Raw genomic sequence first — 23268 nt, 5'->3', positions numbered from 1 at the left:
ATTCGCGGAAGAATAAAGGTTCCTTATTCTTCCGTATAATCTAGACAAGAATTAGAAATACTTAGCAGTTATGAGAGGGTATCTTTCACCCCACTGAGTTAATGAATTTCGCGAGAAATGTTCAAAAATGCCTGTCTGTCCATAACAGAAGACGGTCGATATGTCGAACACCTGTAGCAAAATCTCATGTCTTGATTTGTTATTTATTTTTATTGTTATTAGATATAGTTTAAATGTGTTGATGTTGGTTAAATATATTTTAAATTGTTATAAAATTCTGCATCTCTCATAGCAAATATTATTTTCGTTTTAATTCATGCTCACAGCTAGAATTTTTTTGCATTACAGCCGGTGCCGTTCAAAGCCTACTTATTTAAAGCGGGCGAATTTTTATATACTCTATATCTCGAAGAGGAATCGAGCAAAATATCAAGTGTGATATATTTTTGGAAAGGTAATTTTAAATTATTTTCAATAAATTAAAAATATACAGGGTGTCCCATATAAAAAATCAAATTTTCTGTTGATAATTCTTAAATTATTAATTTTAAAAAAATTATACTTAAACCATTAAATTCTACGTAAAAAGGTGCTTCAGAAATGTTTTCACAAAAATACAAAATTTCCCATAGCAAAAAAGTTACAGCGATTTGTTAAAAATGCATATTTTTGAAAAACACCCCGTAACTCCGGAACGGTAACAGATATCGATATGTGGTTTTCACCATCATGTTTTTGACAAAAATTGAGCTCCAGACACCGATATTAGTTTTTGTCTATCTCCTATAGAAAAGGGTGTTTCCATTTAAAAGCGTCGAATTTGATCCACCCTGTACACATGTAGGAAGTATTTTCATGTGTTAATATGATAAAGAGATGAGAATTTTATTTGCTGGGGAATAATAAAACTCAATATTTCGTGTTACATAATTTTTTTCAGACACAATAGGTAGATAGCAGATATTCGTCTTGCAGAAATAAGAAATAAAAATATACTTCGGAGATAGCAACCTTTATTATTTGAAATTTTGAAAAAGGAATTGAATATTACCCAAACAGATTTAGAAATAATTAATTAAATTTAAAAAATATGATATTCATAACCATATATGTATTTAGAATATCGTCGGTCTAGAAGCGAAACATACAAGTCCAAAAACGAATAAATTTTTAAAGAACTGAAGTAGCAGCATTTTGGACTTAATGAATATGAAAATAATATAAAAATTAAACTTATAATTCTTAGAAGATATGGTAGAATCCTTCCATGCTTATCCTAATTTTTATATAACGGTAGTAGACCGAGCTTGAAAAACAGTGCGTGATTTTAATTAATTTTTATTACTTTTCTCCTTATTTTTTTAATTTTTATATAAATTATGTATCATTTACGTGGAAAAACGTCGAAAAAAATAAAACTGATTAGGTATTATGGAAATTCTTGTACAACTAAGTAATATCATTTAAAATATTTTTAGCACGCCGATGAATTGCTCGTATATAGAGAATTTCGTTTTTCCCATTTACATATATATATATATATATATATATATATATATATATATATATATATATATATATATATATATATATATATATATATATATATATATACATATATATAACTATTAGGGGAGCCCCAGCCTTCCCGGGCCCCCTTTATAGTTCATTATTTATTCTTAACAATATTTACTTTTGCATTGCATTATGGCATTTGCATTGCATTGGTTTACCTTGCATTAGGGTCTTTGAATAAGAAGACTAAGGAAGGAGCATAATGCTATCCATGTATTCATGCATGGTGGGCGGAAAAAGGACTCTAAGGTGGGGATCCTTGACAGTTTTGATTGACGATTCATTTGACACATTTGAATTTGATTTGAAATTTTGTGGATTTGTCAGTCTTTACGGAGCTTATTTTATGTTATTTATTATTTATTCTACTACTGATAGTTGTATAAAGGTAGTAAATCTAGATAGTAATTGTGGCAGAACTTAAATTAACAGTGATACTATCGCGATTTATCGAAAAAGACTCTAAAATAGTTGGTTGTGTAGCGTGCGGTAGATCTCGGCAAAAATCGAGTGAAATAATGGAACAACTTTTCGCAGTAAGTGACTATATAATATACATACGTGTAGTAAACCGATCATTTATGCAATTCACTTAAATTAACTAATTATATATTTTTTCTTGCATTTTTGCTTTTATTTACTACTTGTCAAAGAATTTAGATACGTCAATTTGATTTACCTGCTTCAATAGCGTATCGGATGTTTGTGTTTAAAAAATATTATAACTTATCTATTTTTATTAGAATTATATATTTTTGTAACAATTTTAATAACTTCCAACATTTATTCACCACGTAAAATAAAACAACATATTATTGAGTCTACCCCAGGTCTACCCTACATCATAGTTTTACATTTTTTAAATAAAATTAGAACGGCACTGATAAACCGGAATTTAAGTCGGCCATATTTGAGGCCCATCGCGATGGACCTAAGATTTTTGATATGCTCCTTCCTTAGTCTTCTTATTCAAAGATTAGGGTAGTTCCCTGATTTCTATACAGGGCGAGTCTTAAATAAGTGCAAATATTTTGAGGGCTGGTAAATCTCGATAAAAGATACATAATATTTTCTCTTTACCGTTTTTTCAAATAAATCCAAAACAACCGAGTTATTTCACTTTTAAAATTTCCAATTTTTTGCTATAATTTTGAGAAGCATTGGATTTTCTTTCTTGTAAATTTAATCTACTACCTATGTTGCCATATTATAAACAAAATATGTTTTTAAACTAAAAATTAAAAAAAAATCCAAATTTTCAAAAAAAGAATCGCGCAAAACCTCATAATCGTGTTTCTTGGGTCGAAATATGCTACCCGTAAAAATATTTGCACTTATTTAAGACTCACCCTGTATATAATAGGGAAAATTTACTAAAACGTAATGCGAAAAAATCCGCAAAAAAATCCACAAGGGCCCCTCTTTACATTGCCACCCGGGTCCCTTTGGCCTAGTGCGACCCTGGATCGACGTACTGTACAAAAGAAACATACAAATAAGAATCCGTGTGTTTGCTTTAGCGTGATCGTAACGGAAATTACGGAGATAGCAGCATTTCGGTGGCTGTTTCCGATCATTGGGAATTAGCAGATTTTATTGAGTTAAAATAGCAAACTTTCTTTAATGGTAAAAAATGTATTTGCTTTCCCTATTTATAGAGTATTTTTTTCTCTTTCTAATGGTATAAAAAACTTATTAACGTAAAAAATGGAGTTAGCAGGTTATCACGTTTCACTGACGATATGCTCTATAAAGTAAAATGAAGAGCTGCTCTGTATCTTAAATTATACAACATTTAAACATTTTTTCCAAAATTTCATTTAGTTAGGTTTATAGGCTTTAGTGTCAATTTCGATATGATTGATGACGTGCATCGGAAAATGTTTTGCGATTACCGTAAGATGTGAGCTAAGGCTCTAATACGCTAAAATACTAAATAATACTTACGAATTTCTAGCTTGACATCGGGGAAGTCGTCAAAGTTGGACGTATCATCTATCGATCGAACTTCTACGGGAATAGCTGCCGGCCTCTCCCGGATATGTTCCCAATCCACCCCTCGGAAGAACGGGATCAGTTTCAGGTCTTCCAGACCCTTTTGAGATCCTAGTCGCCTCTCCGCTTCACAGCAATATCTGAAAAAAAATATACTATGAGAATACAAAAAACAGCAGTTGCGTAATGTTCACAATTAACCATAATGGTTATCCTCAATTTAATTTCTCTGAAAATTAAATTCTCTAAAAACTGGTCTACAAAAAGTAATTTCTTCTCGAGCCCTGCTACTATTCCTGCTAATACTGATGTAAAATGACGTCTTAAATACAAATATAGCTCCCGTTTTCTTCTACCACCCACCATTTTTAGGAGAGCCCTCTCTATTTTATTGCATCCGAGTTCTCTGAAAATATCTTCTTCAGCTTAGCGATGTCTTGATGGAACTTTTCCTCGTGTTCATCCGAGGCTGCCCCTAAATTTTCAAAGAAAAAGTCTATGTGCGATAGAGGGAAAGACACTTTTAGTGACATGTTAGATTCTATGACCTGGTACGCTAAGCAATTCCTCGACCTGAGCGTCATAATCTTCACTTTCATGGTTGCCCAAAAAGTTCTTACATGATGATTTGGAATCCCAACCAAGCTCTTTATTATCTTCGATTCAGGTGATCAATAAACGTTGAATCTGGAAAATCTGTCTAATCTAGGGACCCACAAGAACTCCTTTTTTTTTTCACAAGAACTCCTTGTTTGATCAACCATACCATGATGTGCAAAGACGACAAGTAAATATTTTCCTTAGGGGTCAAAGGATCATAGGCGACATTTTTCTAACCTGGAGTAAAACTTTTTCGCAAAATTTATTATAGTCTGGACCAACAAAGGATTAAAAATAGATGGAGAATATCCTCACCATCTAAGATTCACCGATGATTCAGTCCTAATTGCCGATAGTCCTGAAGAACTACAAGCACAAATTAATGAACTAAATACATCCCAGCATTAAAGTGAGTCTCAATATGAATTTAGCAAAAACAAAAGTACCTAATGTACAACGAACTAGTGGAAAGAAAAGACATTCTAATAAATAACACAACACTGGAAATAGTAAAAGAAAATACATATTTGGAACAACTAATACACAGCTCGGGATCTCTACTATCAGAAATCAACAGAAGAATGAACTTAGCATGGAGCACTTATGGAAGAAACTCAATCATATTCAAATCTAGAAAGCCACTCTATCTAAAGAAGAAAACATTTGACCAATGTATACTACCACTACCAGTCATGACCTATGCATGCGAAACCTGGTATGGAACTCTGTAACTAAATAGCGATCGGTAGCGATGAAGAATACTGACCTTGGCCGTAGAAGAATACTGACCTTGGCAGTATTACTAAATTTTAGAACGGATTCAATATTACGTCACAAACTTAAGTCTTATTTTTTTTAAGTTTGTTCATTTACTTACTTGACTATCGTATCCTTGGCTTCCTCGGAGATAGGTACCTCCGCGGGGAATACTAGCGTTTCCCTCCAGTTCATCACTTTGCGATATGTGTCCTGCGGATTTTCAGAACAGAAAGGAGGGTATCCTATTAACATTTCGTACATAATGACCCCCAGCGACCACCAGTCGCAGGCCGGTCCGTAACCGGTCTGTAAGAAAACTTCTGGCGCTATGTAGTCGGGGGTTCCCACTGTGCTATAAGCGAGTGCGCGCCGGTTCTTCTTCCAACTCTCCGCTCGTCGCTTCGAGTCCATAGGTGATGAGGTGATAACTATAAATAAAAAGGGAATATATGTTAGATAAAATATGTAGTTTTATTTAAAACTATGCAGGTTATAGAGCATAAGAAGGTTTAATTTGTTTGTATAAAATATTGGAATTGGATATATTCAGATTGTATTTCATTAGTTTGCCGTAGTAACTGTTAGAGAAATGTGATTTTATCCAATGGAAACTTATCTGTACGTTGTATAGTCCTTAATGTTAAAAATGTAATTAGAGTGCTATAGTTTTAGTTTAAATCAATTACTCTAAGAGAAAGACCTCTGTCTAATGTTTCTAAATGTCCGTTTTAGTAGAAATGAAGGATCTATTAAGACTTATACAGAAAACCCCCCCACACGCACACAAACCATTCTGAAGCAACTAAGAAAGGAATAATTAAAACTTTATGTCATCGAGCAAACACCATATGCAGTGATCAAGTAACACTTAACGTTGAATTAAATAATATTAAAATGGATTTAAAAGGACTAAAATGGTTACCCTGAGAACTTCGTAGACAAAATTATATCAACTTGTAAAACTGATTCATTGGTTCATCGACCTGAGGAGGATGCTCTCTCTCTTGACTATTCCATATGTAAAAGGAACATAAAAACAGATCAAGCGAATAACCAAAAGTATAACATTAAAACTGTCTTCAAATCTGGATCGACTCTCGACTCTAAGAAGCATCCGGAACCATTAAAACAAGAGAAAGAGTGCATGTACCAGGTACCTTGTGAATGAGGTGAGCCGTAAATTGGAGAGACTAAACGTCCTCTAAATGTACGACTTAGTGAGCACAAAAAACATGTTCAAAAAGGTGAAACAATAAAGTCAGGTATTGCGGACCATGTTTGGTCAAAACAGCACATTATAAAGAGGTCGGAAGCTCGGATTGTCCACAGGGAACCTTATTAGAAAAAACGTAAATTTAAAAAAGCAGTTTTTATAGCAAGCAATAATAACATTTTCAGCAACCCTAGTACCGCAATACCTAACCACTGATAAAACGTTGCAATGCAGGCATTCTAACTAAGTGGACAACCTCACGGTTAACTGCACCCAACTTTTTCACAGATGAATGCCCACCGCAGTATAAAAGCTCAGTAGTTTTAGGAATTAGTTTAGTTTACACTTGATAACGGTCAGTGATCCCTCTGATGACATTGTGTCAATCGAAATAAATAGATCACGGAAGTCCGATATTCTTTTATTTTCAATACTGAATCATTTTCAAAGCGAGAATTTACAAGGCAACGGTACGACCAATAATGGCATACACTGCAGAAACTCGACCTGATACAGCGTTAAACTAAACAACTACTAGAGACAACCGAAATGAGAGTACTACGCAGAATGGCTGGAAAGACGCTTCTGGACAAGGAGAGAAATGAAAACATAAGAAGAGCATGTAAGATGGAAAATGTAAATCAGTGGATTCACACTCAGCAGAAAGGAAGAATAGAACGAGCATATCAGCAGAATGGACAACAAAAGGATAGTGAGAGTTGCACGCGACAAATCACCACTAGGTCGCAGAAGCTTAGGGCGTCCACGAAAACGATGGAGCGACAACTTGTCAGTCTAACCGGTAGAAACGACGAAACCAAACAGGCGATTCGCCTATTATGAAGAAGGAAGAAGAAAAAGAATCATTGTCTACCACATTCAAAGAAATACCTTAGGTACTTTCGGCACATTTCAAGAAGAACAGATGGACTGGAAAAAATCATCATCGAATGGAAGATTAATGGCAAACGACCAAGAGGAGGGTCTCCGACGCTCTGGGCGGACCAAACCAGAGATTAAACTAAATAAATTATTGGTCACGGTCTGCAAAAAGCTCTCCAGCTGCTCAAGATAGAGAGGGATGAAGAACAACGATCAGCGCGATTGAGACGATGATGTCACCTTTGAGATGATGTCACCTTACTCTTTCGAGAGTTAACGGACGAAAAGAATTTTTAGTTTATGTAAGTATCTCCAAATTGATTTTAATTTTAACGATTATGGAAGGAGTATACTCCTGCATTAAGCATTATAATGCTATCCATGTATTCAGGCATTAGAGTTCCGTTTGACATTTCAATTGACACATTTGAAATTTTGCGGGTTTGTTGAACTTTTTTGAGCTTACATATTTCATATTGTTTATAATTTATTCTGCAACTGGTTTTGTTTAGAGGTGGTAAAACTATAAGAATATTGTGCCAGAACTTAAATTAGCAGTGACATCATTGCGAGTACTAGAATAAAACTGTAAAATAATATACCATCTAGGTATCAGTTTTAAAAATGACATTAAACTTTTTGAAAACACCCTTAAAACGATATATTTTCAATTTATTTAATAATACAAACTTATAATCTTATTCTAAAGGGTCTTGGAATTAGTGTAATAAAAACTTCCTTAAAAGCATCTCCCTGAAAGTCGCTCCCAGACAACCTTTTACCGAAATCTTTCCTTAAGTGCTTTAAACTTAATTATATTTGGGTTTCTAAGCAGACCTCAGTGGAAATCCGAAAATATAAATTAATAAGATCGTCTTCTATTAAGATACTTTGATTTATTTTTTATTTTAGTATACAGGGTTTATCATGCAACTGGTTCAAATAGTACGTATTCATGTATATCCTAAAATGCTTAGTTTCGGAGTTACAAGGTGTAGAAGTTTCATTTTTATTTCGATTTTTTGTGTCCGGGAGTTTTTTGACATGAAAAATTTGATTTTGATGTCAATATGACTCCTATTTGTAGGGGGCGCCACCTACATGTGTTTTAACTGTTTTGAAGAGTAATAACTTGTCGTCCGTACCTGTATAAAACTACAGATTACAGTTGAGGGTTGGAACCGTTGGTGTTACACAGCAAAATAAAACACTTAATCACCACAATACACCAAAACACTTTTACTTTTACACTGGACGCGCGTTTCGCTAACCATGTTAGCATCATCAGCAGATGATTAGAAACTAGAAACTTACAAACTACAGAGGCAAAAATATACCTTTCAGTAACTTTTTACGTAAAAAATGTCTCTTGTTAAAAATCGCTACGAGCAACCGTTCTCAAGATATTTAGAATGGAAATCGTCAATACATGTCATTATTAACATAAAATAAACACGTTGAGTAGATAGATATTTGAATGAAATAATAAATTTGGGATATTTTTATTTTTTTTAAATTAATCATACATTTTTCTGCAAAAAAATGATGATAAAACAGTTTCTATTGAACTTTAGGGACAAAAACAATTCAAATTTATGATTTCAGTCTAGTAACTATTTAGCCAACATGTTTAATTTATGTCAGTGATGACAGGTATAATTTCGATTTCAAATATCTCGATTACCATGACTCGTAGCGATTTTTACCAAGAGACCTTTTTTAGGTAAAAAACGTCATAAATGTATATTTTTTTTTACTCAATCGTTATTCAGGTACGAACGAAAAGTTATTACTCTTCAAACTAGTTAAAAAATGAGCAGGTGGCGCCCTCTACAAGTAGGAGTAATATTGACATCAAAATCAAATTTCCCATGCCAAAAAAACTCCCAGACACCAATTTTCATCCAAATATTGACGTTACTTTAGAAATTATTTGAAAAAAATCCAAATAAAAATTAAACTTCTACAGCTTGTATCTACGAAAATTTTTATCTGCAAAATATGCTGCCGAAGTTTCCGGAATACAGTTCGGACCACCCTGTATAACACATTCATTTTTTTCTAACAATATAGTTAGTTCAGTCATTGGGGATTTTTGCTTGGAAAAAAGTCCGGAAGTTTTGGTTTATAGGTTTTGGGGTCCCTAACTAAAATCCATAAAATGCACATTTTCAGTCTTGCCGCCGGCACCGCCATCTTGCCAAGATGGCGCCCAAAATCGGTATTTTGTGAATATCTCGAAAACTATGCGTTTTTCGCAAAAATCTGAAGAAAGCAAAATTAAAGAGAATAAAATTTCCTATAAAAAAGGTTTAATGAAAATTTTCGCTAAAGTCAACCGTTTAGACACAAAATCCCTGGAAATTTTACAATTTCGCATAAAATCTACAATATATAAAATGCTAATGTTTATCTGTGTCGTTTCTACTGAAGTAACGACTTGCTCTAGAAAGTTGCTTTTTTTACTAAAAGATAGCTAATTTGCACCTCTAAAAACTGTCGTCGCCGGATTTTTTGTTTTTCATTTAATTAAAAAAAAAATAAATAAAAAGTATTTTTTTTTGTCTGATGTCGTGGCGGATGCGCCAGGCTTCAACTAGTATGATATATTATGTATAGTCGATTTTCCGAAATCAAATGTCGATTAGAGTTCACTAAAACTAGTTTTAGTTTAGTTTCTTCAATTTTGTCATAAAACAGTGGCGTATCATTAATTCGCTCATTAATTTATGAATAATTAATTTTGATTATTGAAAATGTGTACTTGTTTCCACACCACCCAAGAGGTAAAGTATATGGCGCGTTTATTTTAACGTGGTCTCCCCGGAAGCCTACTCCATTCGACAAAATTTAAAACTTTAACTTATCTGCACAAGCCCGACGGATCGGGCTCATTGATATCAAAGTCGATCGTGTCTGCTGTGCTGGGCTCATCAGGGTGGTCTCTCAATACGTCCAACTCTTCACCTTCAGCCGCCAGAGGGATATCTACAGGCAAGTCCAACCCCTCTTCATCGGATTCGTCGAGTGACACTCAAGTTGTCACAGGATTTTCCATTGCAGTATGCACAAATCATTGAACATTTTAATCCTGCTTTTCTGCATCCGCAGGCTTTACCATAGTTGTTGGTTTTGCATTTACAGGATAAAAATGCCAACAGGGATTTTGGAGCTGGATCTTTCGACGTTGTGAATGGAGTAATGTCTGTTTTTGTTTTCTTCCAACCCCATTCTTCAGCATCTTTGGTACAACCAGACCAATGCTTAACCTGGTGGTAAGTTCGCAATGAATGCTGTCCAGCACGACAATTAATTATTCATAAATTAATGAGCGAATTAATGATACGCCACTGTTTTATGATAAAATTGAAGAAACTAAACTAAAACTAGTTTTAGTGAACCCTAATCGACATTTGATTTCGGAAAATCGACTATACATAATATATCATATTTTACGCAAAATTGTAAAATTTCCAGGGATTTTATGCCTAAACGGTTAACTTTTTTATAGGAAATTTTATTCTCTTTAATTTTGCTCTCCTCAAATTTTCGCGAAAAACGCATAGTTTTCGAGATATTCACAAAATACCGATTTTGGGCGCCATCTTGGCAAGTCTGGAAATGTGCATTTTATGGATTTTAAGTTAGGGGCCCCAAAACCTATAAACCTGCAAAGTTTCAAAACTTCCGGACTTTTTTCCAAGCAGGCCCCTTTTTTGATCCCCAGTGACTGAACTAAGTCACATATAAGCAATATACTCACTAAAATCGGAAGGTTTGGCTTGACTAAGATCCCTGTAAAAGTCCGTCCGGTGCGATTTCTTCAGCCCGGTGCACAGTCCGAAGTCGGACAGTTTGAGGTGGCCTTTGGCGTCCAGTAGGAGGTTGTCGGGCTTGATGTCTCGATGGATGAAGCCCAACTTGTGGATGGAGTCGATGGCCAGCGCCGTTTCCGCGATGTAGAACTGCGTGCACTCTTCCGAGAGCGTGTCTTTTTTCATGAGCAGCGTCATCATGTCGCCGCCCGGCAGGAACTCCATGATTAGGTATAGGTTGATTGGATCTTGAAAACTGAAAACGTAAAAACATACAGACATCAATAAAAGTTGGCATCAAAGATATGCGAAGTTTAAAAGATACGAAATTCGATCAATAGTAAAGTGGTCTAACTTAGGGTTGCTAACTTTCAAAACAAAAAATAGAGGACAAGAGGGTAAAAAAGAGGCACAGGCGAAAGATTTTCTGAAACTTCGCCCAAATGTCTAGAAATTAGTTATGTCAATGGTATGCCATTGATGGTCTTTCTTACTTTCTTAAAAATATTTATACTAAAAAAAGTAAAAGTAGCTAAAATAAAACAAACCATTTTCAACAAAACTTGTTTCAAAACGCTTTTAAGCTAACAGTAAGTAACATATTTATCGCTTCCACTAAGATTTCTTGTACCGGGTGTCCCACTAAGAATAGCCCTCGGCTGTATCTCGGAAAGTATTAGTCATAGAGCTAGCGGAAAAAAATATTTATTACTAAAAAGAGCATGAGAAATTGCTGGAAATTATTTTCAAGTTTGTAGAGCGGCCGCTAGAGGGTGCAACTGCTATTAAAAATAAGAAAAATGAGTTTTTACACAATTTTGCTTAGATAACGGATATTATAAATAATAGATTCATAATCTTCAGTAAATTTTGCATATTTCTTGTTAGAACCATTTTCCCCTATCTGCCAAAAAAAGTGGTGGGGGAAGATTAGATCTGTTTATATTTAAATGTTAATAACTCCGAACTGGTTGATCGGAATCCAATAAGTGGGGGCTCGTTTAAAAGAGCGTTTCTTACTCTATATTATACCATATAAACAATAAAAATACGATTTTGAGTGTAGACGCTAGGAGGCGCTGTCTTACAATTTAACTAACATTACGCGTTTTTTCGAAAAAGTTAAATGCAATAGTATATGTAATTCTAGCTGATACTAAAGAGTAATAAAAGTTTAAAAATTCAGCGAAAACCGCATCTTGATATCTTTTTTCAAACCAAAGTTATTAGCAAAATTATAATAAATACGAAAAAATAAGCCCTTAACTACCTTATCTTTCTAACACGGTATCCCTAGCTCTTTTGATTATGACCATTCTAATAAAAAATAAGATAGAAAAGTTTATTTCATTCAAAAAATCGACAATGTACCAGCATACGATAATACTAGGTGTCTTAATATCTAATAATTAAGATATCAATTAGAGTGACTAAGAAACGACGCCTCGGTGAATTCATGGTAGGCTTTGGAAAAAAGTTGCGTTTAAAGAGATAGTTTAAACTCAAAATATTATTATATCATCAATTTGATAGTCTCAGCAGCGTTTTTTTCTTTTGATTGCTTTTCTAAAAATGCCTTTCTTCAAAAGAGAAAAAACGCTGCTAAGATTTATCAAAATGTTGATTTAATAACTCTTTGACGTTTATACTATTACGTCAAAAGCATCTTTTTCCAAAGCCTACCATTACTTCACTGAGGCGTCGTTTCTTATTAACTGTCATTGATATCTTAATTATTAGATATTAATACATCTGGTATTATCGTATTCTGGTATATTGTCGATTTTAAAACAAACTAATCATTTCTATCTTATTTTTTTATTAGAATAGTCATAATCAAGAGGGCTACTGTAACCGTGTTAAAAAAATAAGGTAATTAAGGGATTGTTTTTTCGTATTTATTATAATTTTGCTAATATCTTCGGTTTGAAAGAAGATACCAAGATGCGGGTTTCGCTGACTTTTTAAACTTTTATTACTCTTTACTATCAGCTAAAATTATATATTATATACTATCGCATTTAATTTTTTTGAAAAAACGCGCAATATTTGCTAAATTGTAAGACAGCGCCCCCTAGCGTCTACATTCAACAGCTTATTATTATTGTTTATACGCTATAATATAGAGTAAGAAACGCTCTTTTAAACGAGCCCCCGTTTGTTAGATTCCGTTGATCCAATCCAGAGTTATTAATGTTTAAATAAAAACAGACCTAACCTTCCCCCACTACTTTATTTTGGCAGATAGGGAAAAATGGTTCTAACAAAAAATATGCAAAATTTACTGAAGATTATGAATCTATTATTTATAGTATCCGTTATCTAGGCAAAATTGTGTAAAAACTCCTTTTTCTTATTTTTAATAGCAGTTGCGCCCTCTAGCGGCTGCTCTACAAACTTGAAAATAATTTCCAGCAATTTCTCATGTTCTTTTTAATTATAAATATTTTTTTCCGCAAGCTCTACGACTAATACTTTCCGAGATACAGCCGAGAGCTATTCTTAGTGGGACACCCTGTACATAAATATTTCTTCATATTTTTTTTTCTATGCAAACGAGTGGGAGTAGCGAAAGACACAGATTAACAATTTTTTAAAGCATTGTGGCGATAGACGAATACTTTTTCGATTTTGAGAGGACTTTTTCAATACGTGAGAGAAAAGAGGACATTGAGATCAAAAAGAGGACTGTCCTCTGGAATAGAGGACGGTTGGCAACCCTAGTTTAACTTTCTAAACTTGACAAAGCAGTTACTAAAAAAATGTTTAGAATAAAACATAGAGGTCAAATTTAAAGTCACAGGCAAAATATTTTTAACGGTTTTATTTTTTTACAACGCTTTGACAGTTGTCACATTTATTCTCTATACTTTTGTTTATATTTCGATTCAAGTTTTTCTCTATAGGGTGGTCCGAACTATATTTCAGAAACTTCGGCAGCATATAAATTGTAAGAAGTTTACAGATAATAATTTTCTATTGCACATTAATCAAGTAAAAATAAACCTTGTAACGGAAATTAAGTATCTGGGTGTTGTTTTGGACCCGCAATTGAGATTCTTCTTGTACATTGACTATATGTGTAAAAAGTTAGGTAAAAAAATTGGAATGTTTAAAAGAGTGTCTAATGAATTTACTCTGTGGACTAGAAAAACTGTTTACAATACAATAATCTATCCACATTTTCAATATTGTAACTCATTACTATTAGCATGTACAAGGGGAGATCTTCATAGGTTACAATTACTGCAGAACAAGTGTATGAGAATCATTATAGGGTGTAATAAATACACACCTCTAAAAACAATGTTAAACATTTTGCAGTGCAACTCGGTGTGGCAATGTGTTCAAATTTCCAATTTGATTTTAATCTACAAGATCGAGCATGGCTTGTTGCCTAAGTATTTTGATATATTATAATATAAGAGATAAAAATAAATATAATATAACTAAAGTATCTACATCGCAACTTCAAAAACAGTTGTTCTTTGATGGATTGAAATTGTATAATAAACTACCAGACGATTTTAAATTGGCAAATAGTATTTATACATTTAAGAAACTAGTTTCTAAGTATTACGCTGATAATTTAGATAGTTAAGTGAAATTACATATATGTAAAAAATTGTTGTTAAGTAGCATTTTAGCTAAATAAAGAACTATTATTATTATTATTATTATTATTATATTCTGCAGATAAAAATAAGTAAAAAAGTTCGTATCAATATATGTCCTAAAATGCTTAGTTTTTGAGATACAGAGTGTAGAAGTTTCATTTTTATTTCGATTTTTTTCCAAATAATTTCTGAAGTAACGGTAGTACTGGGCTGAAGATTAATAACTTTTTGACCGTACCTGTATAAGACTACCGAGTAAAAAAATATACATTTACGACGTTTTTTACGTAAAAAAGTTTTTTTGGTAAAAATCGCTACGTAATGGTTCTCGAGATATTTGGAATCGAAATTATGAATAGCTGTCGTCATTGACTGTTATTAGACTAAAATCATAAATTTGAAATGTTTTTGTGCCAAAAGTTCAACAGAAACTGTTTCATCATCATTTTTTCGAAGAAAAATTTATGATTAATTTAAAAAGTTCCCAAATTTATCGTTTCAGTCAAATAACTATCTACCCAACAGGTTTATTTTTTGTCAATAATGACATATATTGACTATTTCCATTCTAAATATTTTGAGAACTGTTGCTTGTAGCGATTTTTACCAAGAGACATTTTTTACGTAAAAAATCACGGAAATATAATTATATTTTTTCACTCATTAGTTTTATACAGGTACGGACGAAAAGTTATTACTTTTCAAACTAGTTAAAACACAAGTAGGTGGTGCCCCCTACAAATAGGAGTCATATTGACATAAAAATCAAATTTCTCATGTCAAAAAACCCCAGATACTAATTTTCATCCTAAATTGACGTTACTCCAGAAATTATTTGGAAAAAATCGAAATAAAAATGAAGCTTCTACCCCCTGTAAGTATCTCCGAAACTAAGCAATTTCGGGCATACATTGGACGAACTTTTTTACTTATTTTTATCTATAGAATATGCTGCCGAAGTTTCCGGCTACAGTCCGGACCACCTTGTATATTTCCACATCTTTCTAGATTTTTCCATTTCCCATCAATTTTGTTTCTAAATATATTGAATATGAAATTATACACAGATTATTATAACTTTGTTTTTTCTTTATTGTTTTTCGTGGTTCCAATTTTCGGAATCGGGCACTAGTTAAGGTTACTAGTTTGCGCACATAGCACGCCCACTTATGGCCTCTAAAATTGTGCACAGCGCCTGACCGGCACAGTTATTAGAGAGATATCGGAAAACCGAATAGCGTCATGCAGTATTTACGCGTACCTTATCATGGTCACGATATGCGCGAGTCAATTTTTAACGCAACACCCGCTAATAACGTTACCGCCTGACGTAATTTGCGGATCATTACACCAAGCGCTATTTCTAAATAATGTTTAAAATTGCTTAAATGGACATGTGCGGGTATTTGACAACCGGGGCCGGCCGGCGAGATCTTTTATTTTAGGTTTTGTTTGAATTGTTTTGAATTATTACTTTAGTTTTATTAGGTAATTTGATATTTACGTAGCAGGGATTAGTTTTAATTAAATAAATATGGCCCAAAATATGGATTCCACCTCTTCCAATATTTAAAGAACCTATAAAGAGGCTTAGATTTACAGCAGGTGACGACTTAGCCCTTCTAAGAGAATTTGTTGCTTGTTACCCTAAACCCACTGGCAGACGTTGAACAAAGCACTGGAAATAAGCACTTTAGCCCTTTAGTTTTAAAATACCTAGTAAACAAAACAATTTCAAAGTTTTAAATTCAAGTTAGGTTAAGTTTAAATAGCGGACGCGACGCGAACAAAATTCTTTCCGATCCGATAACTATAAATGAAGAGACTGAAGAGAGTTAATACCACCTCACGTAGAGGAAATAACACCGGGCCTTATTAACGTCCATGCACGCTATTCGGTTTAGCGATATCTCTCTATTAGGCTGTTTATTGTTATTTTACGCGAGTTTACTTTTGCGCACAGGAAATTTTACTCGTTTGCACATCGTCATAAAAAACAATTTTCGTACCACGAATTAGGGACAAGATTTTTATCTGTATACTTATAGGATACCTAATCTGTGATAAAACTCCGTAATAAAAATGATGCGTTTTGATTTAGACAGAATATCTCAGACTTAAGGCCACCCAATTTAAGGCAAATGTAAACTTATTATGGTATTCCTCTCTATTTGTTCTATACAAATGTATTCTCGTCTGATTTGGCTACACTGCACCCATAATAACGGAAGGCGGTTTGAAGATAATTTAAATTTAATGGCCCAAAGAACGTGTTTCGAGATAGAGGTTTACTGTAATTCCGTACCGCCGCGCCAGTTTGCAAAGCCTCTAAATAAATGTTTTATTCGCTTTTAGTAGCAGCACCTGTGGAATACGAAACTAAACTCTACTTACTACATTTCGTGTTTTTATCTTAATCAGTTTTAGACTGAGGGCTAGCGCAGATATGAGTGAAATTATCAAAATACTTTGAACCCAAGAATGCCGGAAATATCTCTACTAAGTTGTCATTTATTATGTATTATATTGAAATTTAATTCAAAGATTTTATGATGGATATCAGTACATTTTAATGAAACGACCTGTCAATCAAAAAAATACTGATATCTAACATTTTTTCATTTCGATTAGATAAGGTTGCTAACATTTTCAGCTATTTATCACTGTCGAAGATAATGCAAATGCAATTTTCATTAAAGTGTGTTTGTTTTGATGTTGTAGACATTGTGTATTTAATGATACAAGGTAAAACTGATTGCTATTCTACTGAATAGGAAAAAACACGTTATGAGTTTCTTACGTTAAATATTATGAAAACACTGCAACATTTTGATTGAAGCCCCCAACCTCAAAATTAGCCCTCCCAGATGTTTGGTGCGATTCAATAAAACCCTTTGAATAAGAAGACTAAGGAAGGAGCATAATGCTATCCATGTATTCATGCATGGTGGGCGGAAAAAGCTCTCTAGGGTGGGGATCCTTGACAGTTCTGTTTGACGATTCATTTGACACATTTGAATTTGATTTGAAATTTGTGTGTATTTGTCAGTCTTTACCCAGACTTATTTTATGTTATTTATTATTTATTCTACTACTGATAGTTGTATAAAGGTAGTAAATCTAGATGGAAATTGTGGCAGAACTTAAATTAACAGTGACATTATCGCGATTTATCGAAAAAGACTCTTGAAGAAAATAGTTGGTTGTGTAGCGTGCGGTAGATCTCGGCAAAAATTGAGTGAAATAATGGAACAACTTTTCGCTAGTAAGTGACTATATAATATACATACGTGTAGTAAACCGATCATTTGCTGAAATTCACTTAAATTAACTAAAATTATATATTTTCTTGCATTTTAGCTTTTATTTACTACTTGTCAAAGATCAGATGTCAAAAGAATGTTGATACGTTAATTTGACTTACCTGCTTCAGTAGCGTATCGGATGTTTGTGTTAATAAATACTATTATAACTTATCTATTTTTATTAGAATTATATATTTTATAACAATTTTAATAACTACCAACATTTATTCACAACGTAAAATAAAATAACAAATTATTGAGTCTACCCCACGTCTACCCTACATCATAGTTTTACATTTTTTAAATAAAATTAGAACGGCACTGATAAACCGGAATTTAAGTCGGCCATATTTGAGGCCCATCGCGGTGTACCTAAGATTTTTGATATGCTCCTTCCTTAGTCTTCTTATTCAAAGATAAAACCACGTGATATAGTGCGATTATACAAGCAAAGTTGAGCAACAATCGTCAGGTTCTCATGGTTGATCACCAAGGTTATTGATATTGTTTTGAGAAAAAATGTTTTTTTTTTGCGTACGTTTGACATTTTAGGTGAGGCACAAAAAGTAATTTTTACTCTAAATAGAACATGCATTTTTTTTCTAACGTCATAAATAATTTGTTAACCAATTTCCAAATAATAAATCTAAATGTCCATAAAAAAAATGTCCATAGATTAAGCGTATGCACAAGTTGGGCCAAATTGGACTCTTTTAAAGGGTAACACCCTTTTCTAGAGAAGATAGATGAAAATTAATATCGGTGTACTGAAGCTTAATTTTTATCAAAAACATGACGGTAAACACAACTACAACTACAACCGCACATCGATATCTATTACCGTTTCGGAGTTACGGTGTGTTTTTCAAAATGTGCTTTTTTAACAAATCGCTGTAACTTTTTTGATATGAAAAATGTTCTATTTTTATGAAAACATTTACAAAGCACCTTTTTACGTAGAATTTAATGATAGAAGTATAATTTTTTTTAAATTAATAATTTAAGAATTATCAACAGAAAATTGGATTTTTTTTATATGGGACACCCTGTATATTATTAATTCATTGAAAAGAATTTAAAATTACCTTTCCAAAGATATAATATACTATCTTCGAGATAGATTTTAAAAAATCGTCCATTTTGAATAAGTACGCTTTGAACGGTGCTCACTGTTATACAAAAAAATTCTAGCTGTGAGCAGCAATTAAAACGAAAATAATATTTGCAATGAGATGCAGGATTTTATAACAATTTATACATTTACATCAACACATTTAAACTATATCTAATGACAATAAAAATAAATGACAAACCAAAACATGAGATTTTGCTACAGGTGTTCGACATGAACGTCTTCTGTAATGGACAGACGGGACCGTTTTTGAACATTTCTCGCGGAATTCATTAACTCAGTGGAGATGAAAGATACCCTCGCATAACCGCTAAGTACTTCTAATTCTTGCCTAGATTATACGGGCAATATGAAAATAAGAACCCTTATTCTTTCGCAAACAGAAAAATTCATAGGCGCTAAGTCCGGCGGCCTCGACGGCCAACGGCTGAGATCTTCGTTAGCTATTCATTATTCTCGAAATTGGCTGGAAAAATTTGCTGATAACTTCAGTGTTCTGAGGCGGTACCTCGTTTTGCTGAAAAAAATATGTTTTCGAGTTCCGTTAGGGGCAGATCATCAATAAGGGGTCCAAAGCTTACTAGTTAAAAGTGGCAAACTTTTAAAAATTCTGTATATCGAAGGGGACTATAACGGAAATATTAAGTGTGTCTATATTTTTGGAAAGGTAATTTTAAAATTATTTTCAGTTAATTAAAAATATACAGAGTGTCTCAAACAAGAAATCATTTTTGTCTGTTAATAACTCTTAAATTCTTAATTTAAAAAAATTGCTCCTTCATACCATTAAATTCTACGTAAAAAATGTACTTTAGAAATGTTTTCATAAAAATACCAAATTTTCCATAGCAAAAAAGTTATAGCGATTTGTTAAAATGAACATTTTGGAAAACACCCCGTAACGGTAACAGATATCGATGTGCGGCTTTTACTATCATGTTTTTGATAAAAATTGACCTTTAGAGACCGACATTAGTTTTCACTTATCTCCTATACAATAGGGCGTTTCCCTTTAAAAGCGTCCAATTTAACCCACCCTGTATATAAATAAGTGCAAGTATTTTAACTGGCAGTATAGTTTAACCCCAGAAACACGCCAGAAGTTTTTTTCATGAAAAAGATTTTTTTGAAAATTCGAAATTTTTTGAAAAATATTTTCGAATTTCTTTTTTAGTTTTTGGTTAAAAAACATAATTTCTTGATAATAGGGCAACATAGGTATTAGATTAAATTTACAAGAATGAAAATCCAGAAATGATCCAGTGGTTCTTAAAATTTTAGCACATTTTTTTTTGAAATTTGCGCCCCTGACCACAGACCACAGAAAAAAATAGTATTAAACAAATTAATATCTATATTTATTCCAAAAACAATCTCAGAGTTCCCAACTGGCAAACGATACGAGTACGATATGGAGACGCGATATCCCCAAAGCTGTTTAGAGCAACACTAGAAGAAATCTTCCGTCAACTGGACTGGACCAACTAAGGATTAAAAATAGATGAAGAATATCTTAATTATCTAAGATAATAACAAATTACCAATAGTCCTGAAGAACTACAAGCACAAATTAACGAACTAAATACAGCCAGCAATAAAGTAGGTCTCAAAATAAATTTAAGAAATACTAAAGTAATATACAACAAACTAGTAGACAGAAAAAAACATTCTAATAAATAACACAAAACTGGAAATAGAAGAATATATGTATATATTTGGGACAACTAACATAGAGAGCTCGAGACCTCTACCACCAGAAATCAACATAAGGATTAAGTTAGCATGGAGTACTTATGGAAGAAAATCAATCATATTCAAATCTAGAATGGCACTTTATCTAAAGAAGAAAACATTAGACCAATGTGTACTACCAGTCATGGCCTATGCATGCGAAACTTGGACACTTAAAACGGACATTATAAGGAAACTGCAGGTCGCACAACGCTCAATGGAACGAAATATGCTGGAAATAATTAAGAAAGACCGTAAAAGAATAGAGTGGATACGACAAAAGACCCAGGTAATAGATGTCATCCACAGAATTAAGTCTCTCAAGTGCCAATGGACAGGACACCTGGCAAGAAAGATAGACAACAAATGGACTACAAAAAATGATAACAGCTCGGTACCCACGAGGAATTAAGAGCACTAGAAGAAGACCAAACCTGAGGATGGGACGGATTAATATAAAGAAATTGAGCAGGGATAAACTTGGGGCCCGGCAATTGGCCAACAATAGACAACCAAGGTCCAAATATTAAGATATTTATCTAAATATGGTGAAGCAGACTACACCACAATTGGAAATGACTGGAATAAACTTGAAAATGATGATGATACCAAAAAACATTTTTAGAAATTACATAGTACTTAAATAGAAGTTAGAACAGTATATTATAAAATCCAATGTATATTAGATCATCATTTATTTATATTATGATCCAGGCACTCCCCGCGACACTTAAGCCAAGACGGGCACTATTGACGGGTGGAGGGAAGCTTGTCGGGTAGAGGGTGAAGGTTAATGGGTAGAGGGGTAAATATACCTTGTACGCAGTAGTGGACGGAAAATCATTAAAACAATAACCAATCTAATCAAGTTCAGTTGCAAATTGTAGCTCCCGTGAGTGTCTTTAGTATCATGTAGTGATGGATTGTTATTTAACTATCTGTTATTTTATAACAATTATTTATAAATAACATAACGCAACCGTTACTACTTCTAAAAAATAACAGATATAAAATAACGACACGTAGAGATCGGGCGCTCGTGAAACGAAAAACGAAGTCGGCGTTCTGCACCGTCACGAAATTCTGTGCTGCTCGAAGCATTTCCAAAAAACAACTAGTAAGGATGGGAAAACTTGTTATTTCGTCAACCATCGATACAGGCGGCGAGACAACGGACAACGAAGTGGGGAATGCGCTACGGCGAACGTAGCTGCTTCGGTCCGATTTACAGCTAAAAAATAATAGGATATAAAAGAAGCCGGTTTTTTGAAACAGTTGCGGGCATTACGCCTGGCGGTCGAGATATAACAGGAGTGGGAAGGAAAAGCTGCTGCATCGGTCGATTGTCGATAGAGGCTCGCAACGGTTTGGAGAAGCAGTCATTTTAGATACGTTGTTTTTCAACCTGTTACGAGCATAACAGGGCCGTGGTCGAGATAATCGGAGTGGAAAAGTAACGCTGCCGCAATTCGGTCGATTGTCGATGGAGGTTCGAAACAGTTTGGAGAATAACGCATCAGTTATTTTAGATACTACATTTTTTTCAACCTGTTACAAGCATAACAGAACGGCGTTCGAGATATTATGGCGCTGTATGTTTCATACTTACTTATTAAGTCTCAATACTTAGGTATTATTTATTTCTGAAAAATTTTCAGAATATATTTTAAGATTTTTTAAAAAAAAATGTATAATCCCTTACTTAAAAGCCCTTGACGTAAAAAAGCTGCATTTTGGGGAAACGGATTGACTTTAGGGTTAAAGGTTCGATAAACAAGGGATTTTCGAAACTCGATATTCTAAGGGGGTGGAAACTTAATTATTTAGAATATTTTTTATTTAAAAAACCCGCGTGAGTTTTTCGGCAAAACTCTTAAAACACGTATATTTTATTATGTTGTTTTACATATATTCAGATTTTTAAAAAATATATACAGGGTGTTTCATAAAATATGACCCATTGAGTAATCACTATTCTGCTTAAACTGCTTTGACGTTTAAAGCTGATTTTTTGGCAAACGGATTGACTGGAGAGGTTCGATAAGGAGAGGTTCGATAAGGAGTGGTTTCTCGAATCTCAAATTCAAACAGGGTGAAAACGCCCCTCATTATATTACAATATTTGTTATGTAAAAAACGTTAGTCTTTTTCGGGAAAAACGTCTGGGACACGTATAAATTTATTTTTGTTTTTTTTACATATTTTGACATTTTTTTTCAAAAATCATACAGAGTGTTCCAAAAAAAGTTGAGTAATTGATTAACCCACGATTCTGCTTAAACTGCCGGACGTCTTAAAGCTTATTTTTGGCACATGTTAGAAAATTTTTACCAGTCTAAGTATGTCTAAAATGGAAGTCTTGTTTTTGCTTTTATCATCACCAAATTTAGAAATTATTAATTCGACGTGAACGAGTCGCGGGTACACGCTAGTTTAAGTGTAAAATTAATTCGAACTCTCGTGTGTAGTTGGTTTACTTGTGAAGAATATACTACCACATTTTCTTATATTGTTATTTTTTGGACCAGCAAATGGAAAAATCATAACTAAGAGCTTCTCGCCCGTCGAGTAAGATGCACCCTGTACACTGCTACTCAATACAGGATCTACGCGGATCGAAGGGGGCAGGCGTGAGGTAGATGGA

At 33.5% G+C, this 23268-nt stretch overlaps 1 protein-coding gene across 1 annotated transcript in view; it reads right to left on the bottom strand.

Moving 5' to 3' along the window:
- The window catches only part of LOC115886581 (serine/threonine-protein kinase tricorner-like), a 46514-nt gene that overhangs the window by 3703 nt on the left and 19543 nt on the right, over positions 1–23268 (bottom strand). The window contains 3 exon segments of the mRNA XM_030905814.1: positions 3523–3710; positions 5048–5357; positions 10788–11095. Of these exon segments, the coding sequence (XP_030761674.1) occupies positions 3523–3710; positions 5048–5357; positions 10788–11095 (806 nt within the window).

The sequence above is a fragment of the Sitophilus oryzae genome, unplaced genomic scaffold (genome assembly GCF_002938485.1).
Source record: "Sitophilus oryzae breed Bouriz unplaced genomic scaffold, Soryzae_2.0 scaffold_494_pilon_pilon, whole genome shotgun sequence".
In the NCBI taxonomy this organism is placed as follows: Eukaryota; Metazoa; Arthropoda; class Insecta; order Coleoptera; family Curculionidae; genus Sitophilus; species Sitophilus oryzae.
Note: the sequence above shows the minus strand (reverse complement) of the source record. Positions and strands in the feature narration are given on the sequence as shown.